Genomic DNA, 15,689 nt, shown 5'->3' on the forward strand with positions numbered 1-15,689 from the left:
AAATTCAGGAACTGGGGGCTCTGCAGAAAGTGGCTTTAATCCCTCATGGCTGTGACTGCCATTTAGGGTGACCAGATGTCCTGATTTTATAGGGACAGTCCCGATAGTTGGCACTTTGTCATATAGACGTGCCTTTTACCCCCAATCCACATCCCGATTTTTTACACTTGCCGTCTGGTCACCCTACCGCCATTGCATCTGTGATCAACACCATGCTGGATTTGTGGTTATTTCTAGTAAGGGCCTATTGATGTTGCAAAATCAACTATGGCAGGAGACCTGATCACAATCTAAGTGTCACAACCAACATTAAACAGGATTCCTATTGTACAATGAACAGGACTAAGTGCTTGAACCATCTTCTCAGAGCATTCTAAAGTTAGCTGCTAGACATGGCTGATTCTTGGAGCGGAGGTGGGAGCTAGCGTGCCCTCCTCAGCAAAGTGGCAGGGCGGCAGGACTCTTCACTTAAATGCCGGAGACATGAGGGCAGCTCTAGCATAAATGGCTCACAGGAGTCTCCGTGCAAAAAAAAAAAGTCCATTCCCATTGATCAGGGTCTGTGAGCATTAACGGTCTAGCCCTGAATGTAGCACATGAGAGTTGGGGGCTAGTGCTGATCAGGCCTATTGTTAGGCAATTGCATTTCTTCTCTTTGTTTTAAGCTTTGGCACCTGGTCACTCGCTGGAACGTCAGCGTGGTCACTGGTTTAGTTCTTTTACAGATTATAAACAAATGATTCCTTCTCTGTTTGATGGGGGGGTGGGGAAGATCACCCTCTTAGTCCTTCCTGCAACTGATCAGAGTTATGTCAATTACATGGGGAAATACTGACACAGGTTGGGCAATCTTTTTTTCCTGAACCCACATTTGTAGAGGGTTCAGGAAAAGGGAACAGTCTAGTGCTGCTGTCTCCAGATTTCCCTTGTGGAGTTATATGAAATAATGCTGGGAATTTTCCATGCCCAAGGGAAAAACTCTGGAGTAAGAGGCCAGAGCCCTACTTTGCTAGTGGCATGGTTAAAAAGTCCTGCATTTCACACAAATTCATAGGACCTAACAACAAAAGGAAAGTTTCCTACTTTGCCTCTTGATCTGGTTTGAGCTCCAGCTCCCCGAAACAGCAGTGCATGGTAAATAGGGCAGAAACCCTTTTCAAGTTTCGGCCTTCAGCATTGATCTGTGGCTGCTGCTCACAGGAGGAAGACTGTATTTGTGACACTTGCTCCCAGGACAATAGAAGGAAGAGGTGCAGTTACTTTGTGCAGTAACTGCAGTTCTTTGAGATGTTTCCCCCTATGGGAGCTCCACTTAAGGTGTGAATGCGCCTCTCAAGCCCTCGATCAGAGATTTTTCGTTAGCAGTGTCCATTTGCCCTCCCCCCCACGCACACAACCTCTATATAACCTCACCCAAGGGTACATAGAGCTGTGCAGGCGAACTGCCCTCAGTTCCTTCTCTATCCAAACGTCCAACAAAGGGCAGTCCAAAGCAGAGGGGACAGAGGGCAGGTAGCAGAGCACCCATAGGGGACACATCTTGAAGAACCGCAGTTACTCACCTTGTGCAGTAACCTCTTCTTTGAGTAGTGTCCTTGTGGGTGCTCCACTTTCAGGTGACTCCTGGGCAGTGTCCCCTACAAGGAGGAGAGAGCTTTGGAACTGAGTCCAAGACTGACGACAGTACAGCAGTACCAAGCGCCGCATCAGAGCTCACGGCATGGACCGAGGCATAGTGTTTAGAAACAGTATGCATGGTGGCCCATGTAGGCAGTCTGCAGATCTCCAAGACTGGAATGCTCTTGAAGCTCTGGCAGCTGCGTGTGATCTGGAAGAGCATGTTGTTATCCTCTGGGGTCGGGTAGAGCACCGTCCGTGTTGCAGCAAGCGATGATACACCCAGAGATAAAAGGCTGATGCCCATCTACCATCTAAAGTATGACAGGAGGTTTCACGCTGAAATGTATATGGTTTAGGGAAAAATACTGGTAGATGGATGGCCTGGTTAAGATGGAAATCTGACAGCACTTTAGGTAAGAATTTAGGGTCTGGCCATAAAGAGACCTTGTCCTTGGAAAAATACCATAAAAGGGGGTTCTGCCATCAAGGTCCCCATCCCTGTAAATTGACATGATGGCTAGTAGAAACGCTATCTTCATAGATAAGTAGGGCCCTACCAAATTCATGGCCGTGAAAAAAGCGTTATGGACCGTGAAATCTTATCTCAACCGTGAAATCTGGTCTCATGTATACTTTTACCCTGTCCTATACAGATTTCACAGGGGAGACCAGCATTACTCAAACTGGGGTCACGACCCAAAAAGGGGTCACGGGGGGTTGCAAGGTTATTGTAGGGGGGTCCTGGTGTTGCCACCCTTATTTCTGCACTGCTTTCAGAGCTGGGTGGCCAGAAAGTGGCAGCTGCTGGCCAGACGCCCAGCTCTAAAGGCAGCAGCACAGAAGTAAGGGTAGCAATACCACACCATACTATGTCACCCTTACTCTGTGCTGGTGGTGGTGGTTCTGCTGCCTTCAGAGCTGGGGTCCCGGCCAGCAGCTGCAGCTCTACGGCTGCCCAGCATTTAAGGCAGCGCCACCGTCAGCAGCAGAGCAGTAGTAAGGGTGGTAATATCATGACCCGCCTATAATAACCTTGTGCCCCTTCCTCCCCCCCCACTCCTCCCTTTTGGGTCAGGACCCCTACAATTACAACACCATGAAATTTCAGATTTGAATAGCTGAAATAATGAAATTTATTATTTTTAAAACCCTATGACCGTGAAATTGGTAGGGCCCTATAGATAAGTAAAGGTTCAAATGGAGGTCCCATGAGGTATCTGAGTATCAGGCTGAGATCCCAAGAAGGCGTAGGATCCTTAACCTGGAGGTAAAGTTCCCTAATCTCTTAATAAATCTTGAGGACACAGAGTAAGCAAACAGGGAAAACCCTTTTAGTAGGGAATGAAATGCTGATATTGTGTCCAGAAGAACCGTAATGGAGCTCGTTGATAACCTGATTTTTTCAAATATCAGGGGGTAGCCGTGTTAGTCTGTATCCACAAAAACAACAAGGAGTCCGGTGGCACCTTAAAAACTAACAGATCTGTTAATTTTTAAGGTGCCATCGGACTCCTTGGTGATTTTTTTCAAGTTTTTACTACAAGATGGCTGAGAGCGAAGAGGATTCAGGCACAAGATGGTGAGGATGACACCAGTGGTTGAACCTTTTCCATCTCTGAAGGTAAGAAATCCAGGCTGACTCTCTTCTGCTGTAATGCCTGTTGTACTTCTGTTGAGCAGGTGGACTCTAATCTTGTGAACCATCTAGGAGCCATGTTGGTAGGCAGAGGACCTCTAGGTTGGCGTGAATCACACGAGCTGCATCCTGGGAGAGGAGGTGAGGGATGGACGGATGCCTGAACCCTGTCAGGACGTGCAGGTGAAGCAGGTAAGGAGACCAAGCCTGTCTCAGCCAGGTCGGTACTATAAGGATAACCCTGGCTTTGTCCTGTCTGATCTTATTCATCACTCTTAGTAATAACAGTGTTGGAGGGAATGTGTAGAAAAGGCCCTTTATCCTGGGAAGGAGAAAAGCATTCCCCAAGAGTAGCAACCTAGGCCTCCTTATTGCTGAAGCGGTGAATAGGTCCACTTCTGGAAGTCCCCATCTTTGGAATATCCCATGAAGGATTTGAGAGTCCAACTCCCCATTTGTAGTCCTGGGAGAAGCACCTGCTGAGCATGTCGTCTGAGACATTCTGGGCTCCAGGAAGGTCAATGGCTGAGATCTGAATCGGATGGGCTATACCCCAGTCCCATAACTTTATCGCTCTGGTACACAAGGAGGGGGAAATCTTGTTCCTCCCTGTTTGTGGATCTGGAACACGCAAGCCACAATGTCCATCATGATCCTGATTAAGTTGCAACTGCTGAGGGGTAAGCCCTGAAGGTAGGCATTCCTGACTGCCCTGAGTTCCAACTGGTTGATATGGAAAGCAGTTTCCTGAAGTGACCATCTGCCCGGAGTTGCAAGGGTTTGGAGCTGTGATCCCCAACCTACCAGTGAGGCGTTCATGGTCAGTTGTTGTTGGTGTTAGGCGGATAGAAGGGATGCCTGCACAAACAATGAGTTGATTTTTCCACCAGTCTAGGGAGTTCTTCACCTGGAGGGGAACCGTGACGTGTTTTCATAGATTCATAGATTCTAGGACTGGAAAGGACCTCGAGAGGTCATCGAGTCCAGTCCCCTGCCCACACGGCAGGACCAAATACTGTCTAGACCATCCCTGATAGACATTTATCTAACCTACTCTTAAATATCTCCAGAGATGGAGATTCCACAACCTCCCTAGGCAATTTATTCCAGTGTTTAACCACCCTGACAGTTAGGAACTTTTTCCTAATGTCCAACCTAGACCTCCCTTGCTGCAGTTTAAACCCATTGCTTCTTGTTCTATCCTTAGAGGCTAAGGTGAACAAGTTTTCTCCCTCCTCCTTATGACATCCTTTTAGATACCTGAAAACTGCTATCATGTCCCCTCTCAGTCTTCTCTTTTCCAAACTAAACAAACCCAATTCTTTCAGCCTTCCTTCATAAGTCATGTTCTCAAGACCTTTTTGTCCAAGCTTTTCTCTGATTGAGCAAGAGGTCCTTCTGCACCAGCCCTGAAAGCAGCGGAGGTGCAATCTTCCATGTTCGGTGACAAAGGTGCAAGCTGCCAGATGAGCTAGTAGCTGTAAATCGTTCCTTCCTGTAGTTCGGGGACTGCCTTGAATTGTCATGACCAGATTTGCCAAGGTCATGAATCTCTCCATCGGAAAGAAGGCTCTGGCTGCTGCTGAATCCAAGTACACTCCTTGTATTCTCTGTACCGGAGCTAACATGGATTATTTACGTTTAGCTGGGGACCCCAGTCCTAGGAGAAAGCAAGAGATTTCTGGGTGGAGGTCAGCACTGCTTCGTAAGATCGGCCCTCGAGTAGTCAGTTGTTGAGATACGGAAAGGCTAAAATTGCCTCTTGCTGAAGGTAAGCGGCCACTACCGCTAGAACTTTTGAGAACACCTTTAGAGCTGAAGAGAGGCTGAAGTAAAGTACTCAGTATTGAAAATGCTCCTGTCCCATGGTAAAACATAGTTATTTCCTGGGTGAATCGCTACATGGAAATAGACGTCCTGTAGGTCGAGGGCCAAAAACCAATCTCCTGCATCTAGAGAAGGAAATATAGCTGCCAGAATCACCATCCGGAACTTCTGAGACTTTGCAAATTTGTTGAGTCATCTTAGATCTTCCTCAGTGTCCTCCAGCAGGGAGGCCCCCATAGAAAAAGGAGGAGAGTCCTGCGGTATTGGGAAGCAACAGTAATCCAGAAATCGGGGTCTCGGTACCAATAGTCATTCGGTATTCATAAGCAGTGAGGACTCCGGCTCGTCTAAAACTGACAATCCCTGGTGCAACAGAATTCTGGTAGGTACCAACGAAGTGGTTGAGTTGGATGGTACCATTAACCTGGAGCACATAGATGCTGGGGCCAAAGGTGTCTAGCGCTTGAATTTTTCCCAGTACCAACAGTGCCAAGTGAGAAAGCACTGAGGGTAAGTCTGATGTAGATGGTGCTGTTTTAGAGAAATGTCTGTCCTGGACCTCATTGTCCTTCATACATGGTGCTGTGGGCCCGCTGGAGCTGTGCTTCTCCAAAGCAGTCTGGGATCTCCTGGTCCTGCCAGTACCGGGGGAAGAATCCTTCGCTTTCACAGTACGAAACCAAGAGGTTGAGGCCTCCGACAGCACAGACTTATTGGGAGATCGAGGCCTTTTGGGAGCCATCTTCTGGTGGTGGGAGACTGAGCTTCTCTTCTTCAGAGCTTTCCCTGAAGTCTTCGCCCTTTTAGGGGAGTCCGGAGCTAAGGTCGAAGGGGCACTGTATCTGTCTGGAGACAGATATACAGGGGGAGTGAGTCTCCTGACTCGGAAGCAGGTCAAAGGGAGCATGCCATCATCAGAAACCTCAGTTTGGTCTCCCGATGCGTCTGTGCTCTAGATTTGAGAGCTAGGTGAAAGTTACACTTTTGACAGATATCAGACTCTCACAAGCAACGGATGCACTTAGAGTGCCCGTCACAGACCAGGAGACGTAGTGTTTGAAGTCTGGTGAGCCGGGAGTGCCCAGCCAGGCCAAATAAGCTTCCTGGAAAAAGGAGAGGGGGGGAAAAAACCCAAACCACTCACTGTATCTAATTCTATACTGACAACTAACGGGAACTAGAAACACGAAACTAAAAGAACAACTGTAGAACACTCAAGGCTCCATCTCAGGCCGAGGCTGTAGAGAAGGAACTGCGGGCTGTTTGCCCGTGCAGATCTGTATACCCTTGGTGTGCGGCATGAGGTTGTATAGAGCGTGTGCGCGGGCAGAACCACACTGCCAGCAGAAAATCTCTGATCCAGGGCTTGAGAGGCATACGTGTGCCTGAAACGGAGCACCCATCGGGACACTACTAGAAGCGCCTGAATTTATATCACTTTTCATCTGAAGGAGTTTTATAAGCTGTACACTGTGATCATATCCCTGTTACAGACACCCAGAAATGGGAGATGGAAAACAACCATGTAATTGTGAATTGTATTAGACAAATCTACCAATTATAATTATATTTTAATTATAATTTAATATATAAAAGGAGAGGGGGGGAAAACCCAAAAATTATATTTTAATTATAATTTAGCAGATAAACAGCAGTAGGTCACTAATCCCATCCTTGAGCAGGGTAAGGGGGGAGGGATAGTTCAGTGGTTTGAGCATTGGCCTGTTAAACCCAGGGTTGTGAATTCAATCCTTGAGGGAGCCACTTAGGGATCTGGGGCAAAAATCAGTACTTGGTCCTGCTAGTGAAGGCAGGGGGCTGGACTTGATGACCTTTCAAGGTCCCTTCCAGTTCTATGAGATAGGTATATCTCCCTGCAGCCTATTCATCGAAAAGTAGGGCTGGGAGGGACCTCCAGAGGTCATTTAGTTCAGCCCCCTGCGCTGAGACAGGACCAAGTAAACCCTGACCTTCCCTGACGGGTATTTGTCCAACCTGTTCTTAGAAACCTCCTGTGACGGGATTCCAACCTCCCTGGAAAGCCTGTTCTGGAGCTTAGCTCCCCTTAGAGTTGGGAAGTTTTTCTAACATCTAACCTGAATCTCCCTTGCAGCAGATTAAGCCCATTGCCTCTTGTCCTGCCTTCCGTTCCTCTTTATAGCTCTAAACACATTTGAACCCTGTTACCAGGGCTTTGTCCAGCCTTGTTTTAAAGATGAACTGTAAAGGAGGGGGAAAGAGCGGTTGTGCTCCTTTTGTGTCCTTATGATGCGGTAACAAGAGAAGGGTGTTCTTATTTCCCTTTGTGAAAGGGGTTAGTAGTTCAGGCTGTGTTTACCTGTGGGGTTGCCTGGGTGATGCAGGAAGTCAGCGTGGATGATCACAGTCGTCCCTTCTAGCCTTATCTATGAATCTGCCCTAGAAGATGGTATGGCTGGCTGGAGAACTGGTAGGATTACATCACGTATGCCCTGGCAGGGAAAGCAGATTGAACGGGGGTGTGGGCGTGTGAATATTTCTGTTTAAAACTGAGTGTACTTTGTTGCTTGAGAGAGAAATTTTTCCTGTTAAGGATTCAACACCCTGTTTCTTCAGTTAAGCGCTGGGAGATCTCCTGATCTGCACTTCTGACTCGCCGAACATGTCCTCAGATCAAAAAAAGGTGGTGGGGGTGGGGATGGACATTCCTGATTTTTTTTTTTTTTTTTTTAAACTCTCAAGCCTTCATTCTAACTCCTAAATAAAACAGTCACACCCACCCTGCACCCGTATTTCCTGCTGTCCTGTAAAGGTTTCAAGCGCTGTTGCCCGTTTCCCTTGGGAGACCCTCAGTATAGAGTCTTGCCCTCTGCAAGTACTTCCTAATCTGGAGCTAATTGCTCTCTGCTCCATTAAGTTGCATTAGAGCGCCTATGCTCACCTGGAACAATTTGTCTACCGTCTCATTCACGGGTTTCTCTTCTGCATTGTGTCGCAGGGCGAGACATGCTAGCTTCAAGTGAACTTGCAGCCGGTAAACTATGATGGGCAGCCCAGCATACAGGCCATTGGCACGTGGTGCAGGAATGTCATGCCGCACGGAGCTATCCTTTGACAAAGCACCTTTCAGGACTAGTTGGCCTTTGCCCTCCTCCCTTCAGAACGTGAGCCCCCACCAATAAGCATGGGAGGCAGGTGGGTCACTGAGGCTCCGATCTCTTATCTGCACTCCATACCCACCCACTTCAGCTTCAAACGTAACTGGCCAGACTGATTTCTGGCCCCTTGCTACTGAACTATAAGCCTGAAAAGCGCACAAACCAAACCCAGCGAAGGCCTGTGCTGTGTTCAAAGAGACACATAGAAGCTTGCTCAGCTGGGTGGGGAAAATCAAGCCCAAGAGGCCCCCACGTGGTCCATCTCAAGGGGCTCACAGCACCAGAAACAATCTAGGTGCCAAGTGGGAGGCCCCGAATCTGGTGGGTCACAGAGGCAGAGTCTCCGTGCCTTGTGGAGATGGTTTCCTACAGGTCAGGATGGGGGGACACTAACGTGGTGGTAGGAAGGAAGCTTGGTCCACTGCTGCCCTGTGGCACTTGGTCTGTGGTTAAAGCTTCAGTACCAACGTCTTTCAGGAGGGCTGAGGTTTTATCTGCACCGTGGATTTGCCCAGATTCCAGCCCCTGGTGTAGCTGCCCTGCTGCAAACCCCAAACGTAGCCAGAAGCAGCCATCCAGTGCCCTGTGGTGCTTTAGCACAGTTTCAAGGGTGGCTATAAATGGGGCAAACCCCAGCATAGATTGGGTCTGAGTTTGTTCATTCAAGTGCTGGCTTGGGACCTGCAAGAACTTCTGGCTCGCTGTGGTGTCTGTCTGCATTGTACACTCATCCTCGCGTTCTCAATGTCTTTATTCTTGCTTGTGCCCTAGAAACCTACTGTCCCGATTCCCAGCATGATGTCTATGTGCAGCGGCTTGCAGGGAGCAGTTGAAAGGCACCCGGAAGCCCAGTGGAATTGTGGCAGCCATTTCTCTAACTTCATTCCAAAGTATTAGAGAATTGGGTGTTTCTGGTCGCTGAGTCTAGGAGGCTCAGAATTTCTTCATCAGCTCAGGTGCTCCCGAGCGCTCTCCTGGGCCCAACCAGCAGCGTTTGGCATCGCTGCCTCATTTGGTGCCATTGTTAAATCAAGATGAGTTGCAATCACGGATGGGAGAACTGGCGAGAAATCATGCACTACAGGGGCCAGGCTTCCAGTTAACGGGATGCCAGGACCCTGGCGTTCAGTAATGCAGACCGCAGCAGCCCCCAGAGGTGTGACCAAGATACTGTGGGTCACGAGGGGGTGGTGGGGGGAGGAGCCAATTGTAAGATGTGAGCAAGTTGGGCTTGTGTGTCTTGCCTACATTAACGCTGTATGGCTGCAAGCTAGCACACAATGAGACCAGTGTTGCGGGATGATCACGCCAAGGCTACCCAAGGTATAAAGATGGCTTTAGGATGTTGGATGCCTGTATGCTTTTTACCTCTCCTTGCTTTAAAACACTGAAGGGATACGTTTCAAAGGTACAAGGGGCTGTTAGGTGCCCACTCCCACTGACTTTCAGCTGCCTTTTGTGCTTATGACAGTCTCCCTAACTGTACTCTCCCTCACCCCCAGGACTAGCACAGTCAGAGGCTTCCCTTAGATTTGCTTATCATTGGTTATGTTGATGTCTGCAATTTTTCTTGTCCCGACGAGCAGTCATTTAACCATCCCAGGCTTTGCTGCGCAGCACATGATCGACTCAGATCAGTTGCTAGAGCTAAGTGCAATCACCATACGTGAGGCCTTCAGCATTTGTAACTTTATTGCAGAAAAATCCACTATTAACATATTTTACAAAGAAAGTTGCACTTTGGTGTTTGGCGAGTTCTGTTCCCCGCCCCCCTCCCGCCCCTGAGGGGCAGAGACGCAGGCGTGGCTGGGACAGTCAGTCCTCTCCCTTCAAGCTGTGTGTAGAGCGGCTCGTTCGGACAACAGCTCCACTGACACCCTTGCGCCAGCTTCAGCCAGGAGGAGGTTCCGCTATTTCCATCAGTACTGTCTGTGCATCTGTTGGTGTCAAAAATTGGCAGCACCCTGCCCTCCAGCCGGGGAAACAAGGCTGCAGCATGAGTGAAATTTCTGTGGTTCCGACTTGGGAGTTTGATGCCTGTGAAAACTGCCCTCTAATTTTCACACAACGAGAGGGGGAAAAAAAAAATCTATTACACTCCCTCCTGCAGTTACTTTTGGGGGTGTCTCATCACAGGCAACAGACCCAAGTCTGCAGCCAACAGGAAAACCCTAACTACTGCATGATCTCTTCACCAACTACTCCCAAAGCCACAGAGCAATGCAGGGAGTGGGGAAGTCACCTACTCCAGCTCGTCTGCCCTGGTTCCAGACGACCAGTTCTCCAGCTGCATGGCCCGAATAATCTCCATTACAGCCAAGGATAGGACTTATCTATGCCCTGCTGGTGGGAGACTAGGCCCTCCCGAAAGCTAATGTGTGCATCGCATGGCTGTGAAAACGGTGCAACTTCATGGGGCGGGGGCCTTGCCGGAAGAGATGCTGACTGCCCACAACTCCCCCAGACTTTGCTGGCCTGAGGGAGCACAAGCACCGGCTGCCAAGACGACAGGCTGAGACCTGAGAAAACCGAGGTATGATACCAACTATCCCAGCATCACTCTCCACAGCGAGACCTCGCCAACCGCTGCCCAGGTCCCAGGCACAGCTGAGAGGGACCCCCGAGGAGCCTTCAGAAGGCGTAACAAGATAGGAAGTAGAAACAGGCAGGAGCCACTGTATGGGAAGCGAGAAACCCCAGTGTGTGTGTGTGTGTGTGTTGGAGAATGGGGACAGGTGGTAACACAGAACAGAAAAAACCACACAGCCTCTCTCCAGCTGCACACATGGTCGAGACGCATCCTGCCCAACACGCTAACGTCTGTCCCTAGGGAGCCCAAAGGCAGCTGGCTGCCCCTAGACCCGCTCCTGTTTGTTTGCTTATTATGCAGCCACAAAGGCTCCCAGGAGACGCAGGGGCAGAGCTGGCAGCCGCTGGGACTGTTCGAGGGACTTCAGAAGCAGAGAAGCAGCATTTCTTGACCTCCAAACCCAACACACTGGAGGGACAAGGCACAAAACAATGGCAAAGGCTAGTTCGGGGGTGCGGGGCATAAAGTGCCCTTGAGAGCCACCAAGCAGCCTTGGCAAGGCTATTTCGATAGTGAACTAAGGAGCTCCCAGCTCGCAGTACTGGGGAGGGAAGTCATGGCGCAGGGCAGCCGCCAGAGAAGGTACTAAGTGCAGCAAGCGACTCTCTGATACCCGGGAGAAGTTCCCTTCCCACGCTGAGGCGACCACGGGAGAGCCTGCCTGCGGGGAATGGTTTAGGCTTGTACTGCTGCCTCGAGGGAGAGAACCAGGGATTTTGTTTTCTTTTGAGTCAGACAGGAGAGTCCCACCCAAGACAAGGCCACACAAGTCCCAGTTATGTTGGTTCCCTACCAGCGTGATGAAAAACCTCCCGCTCACCCCCACCCCCAGGGGCACATTCTCCTCCCGCAGCCAGGGGGCTGTTTTTCTGGGGGGCAAGGAGGGGATTGCAGTTTACCACAGTCCTGCTAGATTCTCTGGGAATTCAGGAGTGGATCCCACTGCTGAAGTTGAAATAGGAACAACGTGCAAAAAAACACAAAGCAAGAGGGAGCCAGTCTGCTCCCCGCCCTCGTCTCCCAGTGGGAAGTAACATTCTCCTTTGCTTGCCTTGTGAGGACCGACACTGCATTTCCTGACACAAGGCGCATTTTGAGAGCAGCAGCTTCTGAGACGTCCAAGCGAGTCGGCAAAACATCAGCTCAGCCCTCAGGCTAAAATGCAAGGTGAAAAGCCCCTCTCCCATCGCCTCAGCGTTTTGAGGAGGCTTAGGACCCTCGGCGTACGGAGAGCAGAGGGAAGGGCCAGTGCTGGGCTCTAACTGGCTCCAGCTCTCAGAATAAACTTTAAAACCAAACTTTTACAAAAGTTTTTAAAGCAAACCAACCCACCCATCTGCAATGAGTGTTTCAGTCAAGTGCAAAATCAGAGCCGCCTTCCCCCCATCCTCAGGGGATCTTCCTGGACCAGGTCCTCAGGGGCCTACTGCTCAGGGAACTCCAGCGCTTCCCCAAACCTGGATGGAGGGTCCTCCTGCTGCCTAGTAGCTGTAGAGGGAGAGGGGCGTATCCTCCATCATGTCGTCCTACGAGCAAAGGAGAAAGACACACATTAGTATCAGTCATGGCATGGAGGGGGAACTGGTCTAGATCTGGGGTGCAACTGCATCCGAGGAGAGGGGTCCAGCCAGTGCCAGGCCCACAGCCCCTCCATTCACAGTGTAACTGCTTTGCCATTTCCAGCCCCTGTGCTCCCCGAGCAGTGCCTCCCTTAGTCCCTGGCAAGGGCTCACCCTCTCTGGAGGCGCTACCTTCCCTTCCTCCTATGGCCTCTGGAAGGGGCCGGAGGAGGCAGGTGTAGGAACACGGCTGGGAGACTCCCCTCCCCCACAGGCCCACTCATGCAGCTCAGATGGCAGAGGAGAGTCTCAGAGAGACGCCTGGTCCCAGCCTCTCCCTGGAGGTGTCCTGGGACCGGGCTCTTTCCCTCATCCCACCCCCCCAAGGCCACCACCAGTCCGGCCAGTGAGGTCCCCTATCAGCAGGATTCATCAAACAGATGGGTGGTCTCTGCGGAAGGACGCGAGGCAAACACCACACTGCTCCCAGCCCAAGCCGCGAGGTCCTAGGATGGTGAATGTATCGCTGTTCCTCTGTGGCATCACTAGGCAGGACGACCGGTATGAAATAGTTACTTACTGTAACTGTGGTTCATAGCTGGAGAAATTTGCCTAGCAGTACCCGTAGGGGGCAACGCTCACGCCTTGTGGCCATAGCCCCTCCCCTGGCTACCCTCCCTCAGTTCCTTCACACCGAATGCCAGGACCCGAGAGCCCAATGCAGAGGGGATGGAGGGTGGGTTGTGGAAAACACACCTGCATCACATCTCAAAGAACCACAGTTACTGTAAGTAACCGTTTCGTCATCTTCGAGTAGATGTGGACGCGTATTCACAAGCAGTACCTCCCCCCACGCCTCCAGGAGGCAGGGCTCGGAGTCTACCTAAGCCTACCAAAGCCTGCCTCCACCCTGGAAGATGCAGTTATGGCGTAATGGTTTGTGAACCTACGTATCAACGACCACGTAGCCGCCCTGCTAACATCCAATATGGACCGTCACTGAGGAAGGCTATGGGCATTGCTTGCACCCGAGTAGAGTGAGCTCACACCTACTGAGGGGGGCAGAACTGAAGCTATTTCATAGGCTGTCTTGATGCAGAGTGTTATCCATTCGGAGATCGTCTGTGAAGAGATCACCTGACCCTTCATCTGATCTGCATATAACACAAATGGGCAGACGAAGCATGAAACGGTTTAGTCCAGTCCAGACAGAAGACTAGACATCTACAGTATGGAGACGCTGCTTCTCCGGAGATGAATGCAGCTTAAGAAAGAACAGAGGTACCGCCTGGTTCCAATGAAACTGAGAAGCCACTTTAGACAGAAATGTTGGATGTGGTCGTAAAGTCACGTTGTCTTTGGAGAATTGTGTATAAGGAGGCTCTGCCATCAGAGCCTGCAACGCTCATGCTCGCCTTGTGGAGGTCCTTGCTACTAGGAATGCAGTTTTCTGACACAAAAGTGGAAAGGGACAAGAAAGGGTGTCATAAGGAGGAGGGAGAGAACTTGTTCACCTTAGCCTCTAAGGATAGAACCAGAAACAATGGGTTTAAACTGCAGCAAGGGAGGTCTAGGTTGGACATTAGGAAAAAGTTCCTAACTGTCAGGGTGGTTAAACACTGGAACAAATTGCCTAGGGAGGTTGTGGAATCTCCGTCTCTGGAGATATTTAAGAGTAGGTTAGATAAATGTCTATCAGGGATGGTCTAGGCAGTATTTGGTCCTGCCATGCGGGCAGGGGACTGGACTCGATGACCTCTCGAGGTCCCTTCCAGTCCTATAATCTATGAATCTATAAGATGCCAGGGGCTCAAAGGGAGGTCCCATTAAGGTCGCTAGGACTGAGTTAAAGTCCCATAGAGGAACCGGCTCTCGGACCGGGGGATGTAGACGAAGGAGCAATTTTAAGAATCTTGCTACCATGGCACTGGAGAAGACAGATCTTCCCTGAATGCGGGGATGAAATCCTGATACTGCTGCCAGACGTGCTTTCAATTAACCGAATGCAAGCTGCAGTGACTGAAGTTACAGCAGGTATTTCAAAATGTCCTGGATAGAGACCAGCCACGGTTGGATTCTGCGGGCTAATGACCACACCAAAAATCGCTTCCATTTCACTGAATAGGCCATCCTGGTGGAGTGTCTTCTACTGTTGAGGAGGACTTGGACAGCTGCCAAATGCTGCTCTTTCCCCCTTTCAGCCACATTGTGAGATCCAGGGAGCTGAGCACAGGATGAGAGGTGTGGCCTTGGTTCTGAGTAAGTTGGGATGGGGAGGCAGCGGTATGGGAGGCCGAATAGACAGTGCGAGAAGGTCGGAGAACCAGCACAGTCTTGGCCAGGCCAGGGCAACGAGAATGAGTTTGGCCTGATTCGCCTTGAACTTGAGGATGACCTGAGGGACGATCAGGATCGTGGGAAAGGCAAACAGGACAGCCCACTGCCAACTAGATGGAAAGAGTCAGACAGGGAACCTGGACCCGAGGTCCCCCCGGAGAGCAGAACAGATGACATTTCCTGTTGTCTCTTGTAGCGAACAGCTTGATTGTCGGGATGCCCCAAGCTGTGAAGATGACCCGGAGAGCACTCGTCTTCGAGGACCACTTGTGACTCAGGGAAAAATACCCGCTGAGACAGTCCGCGCGATGGTTCTGAACCCTGGGCAAGTGAACGGCTATCGGATCATTCTCCTTAGCGCTCATCACCTCTAGGCAAAACAACCTGGAGTTTGCTCCCCCTTCTTTGTTCCCATAATACATCACAGTGGGAACTGTGTGAATCTCTTGATAGGCATAGCATGCATTGTAGATGGCCCGAAACTCCAGCACATTGATATCGAGTGAGGCCTCCCGCTCCAACCACAGCCCCTGTACTGTCAGCGCTCCCAGGTGCACCAACCCAACCCATCAGGGACGCGTCGCTAACAACCAACCTGGTTGGCAAGGGCCAGACAAAGGAAACGCCTTGGCAAATGTTCTCTGTACACATCCACCACTGCAAGGAGTCCAGGACCAGTGGATGAAGACAAACCAAACCATCTAGAGGGTGAAGAGTAAGACAGTAGACCATCCTGAGCCGCATTTGAAGGGGGCAAAAGCGCAACCTTGCAAACTGGACCACGTGCATGCAAGCAGGCATGGGGCCCTGGAGCCTCAGACACATCTGAACTATTGTGGGAGGCTGAGACTGCAGACTAAGGCAAAGATGGCGAATTGCCTGAAAATGGTCGGTTGGAAGAAACGTTGGACGTTGTGGAATCTAACGGGACCCCAGTGACCTCTCTCTTCTGAGTGGGAGCCAAGGTTGACTTTCCAGTGTTT

At 50.4% G+C, this 15,689-nt stretch overlaps 1 protein-coding gene across 1 annotated transcript in view; it reads right to left on the bottom strand.

Moving 5' to 3' along the window:
- Positions 1-9,894: 9,894 nt before the first annotated feature.
- LOC128841843 (putative protein TPRXL) overlaps positions 9,895-15,689 on the bottom strand; it is a 33,858-nt gene continuing 28,063 nt past the window's right edge. The window contains exon 5 of the mRNA XM_054037315.1: positions 9,895-12,336. Coding sequence (XP_053893290.1) covers positions 12,292-12,336 — 45 coding nt within the window. The 3' untranslated portion in view covers positions 9,895-12,291. The remainder of the gene's footprint in view (positions 12,337-15,689) is intronic.

The sequence above is a fragment of the Malaclemys terrapin genome, chromosome 8, assembly GCF_027887155.1.
Source record: "Malaclemys terrapin pileata isolate rMalTer1 chromosome 8, rMalTer1.hap1, whole genome shotgun sequence".
In the NCBI taxonomy this organism is placed as follows: Eukaryota; Metazoa; Chordata; order Testudines; family Emydidae; genus Malaclemys; species Malaclemys terrapin.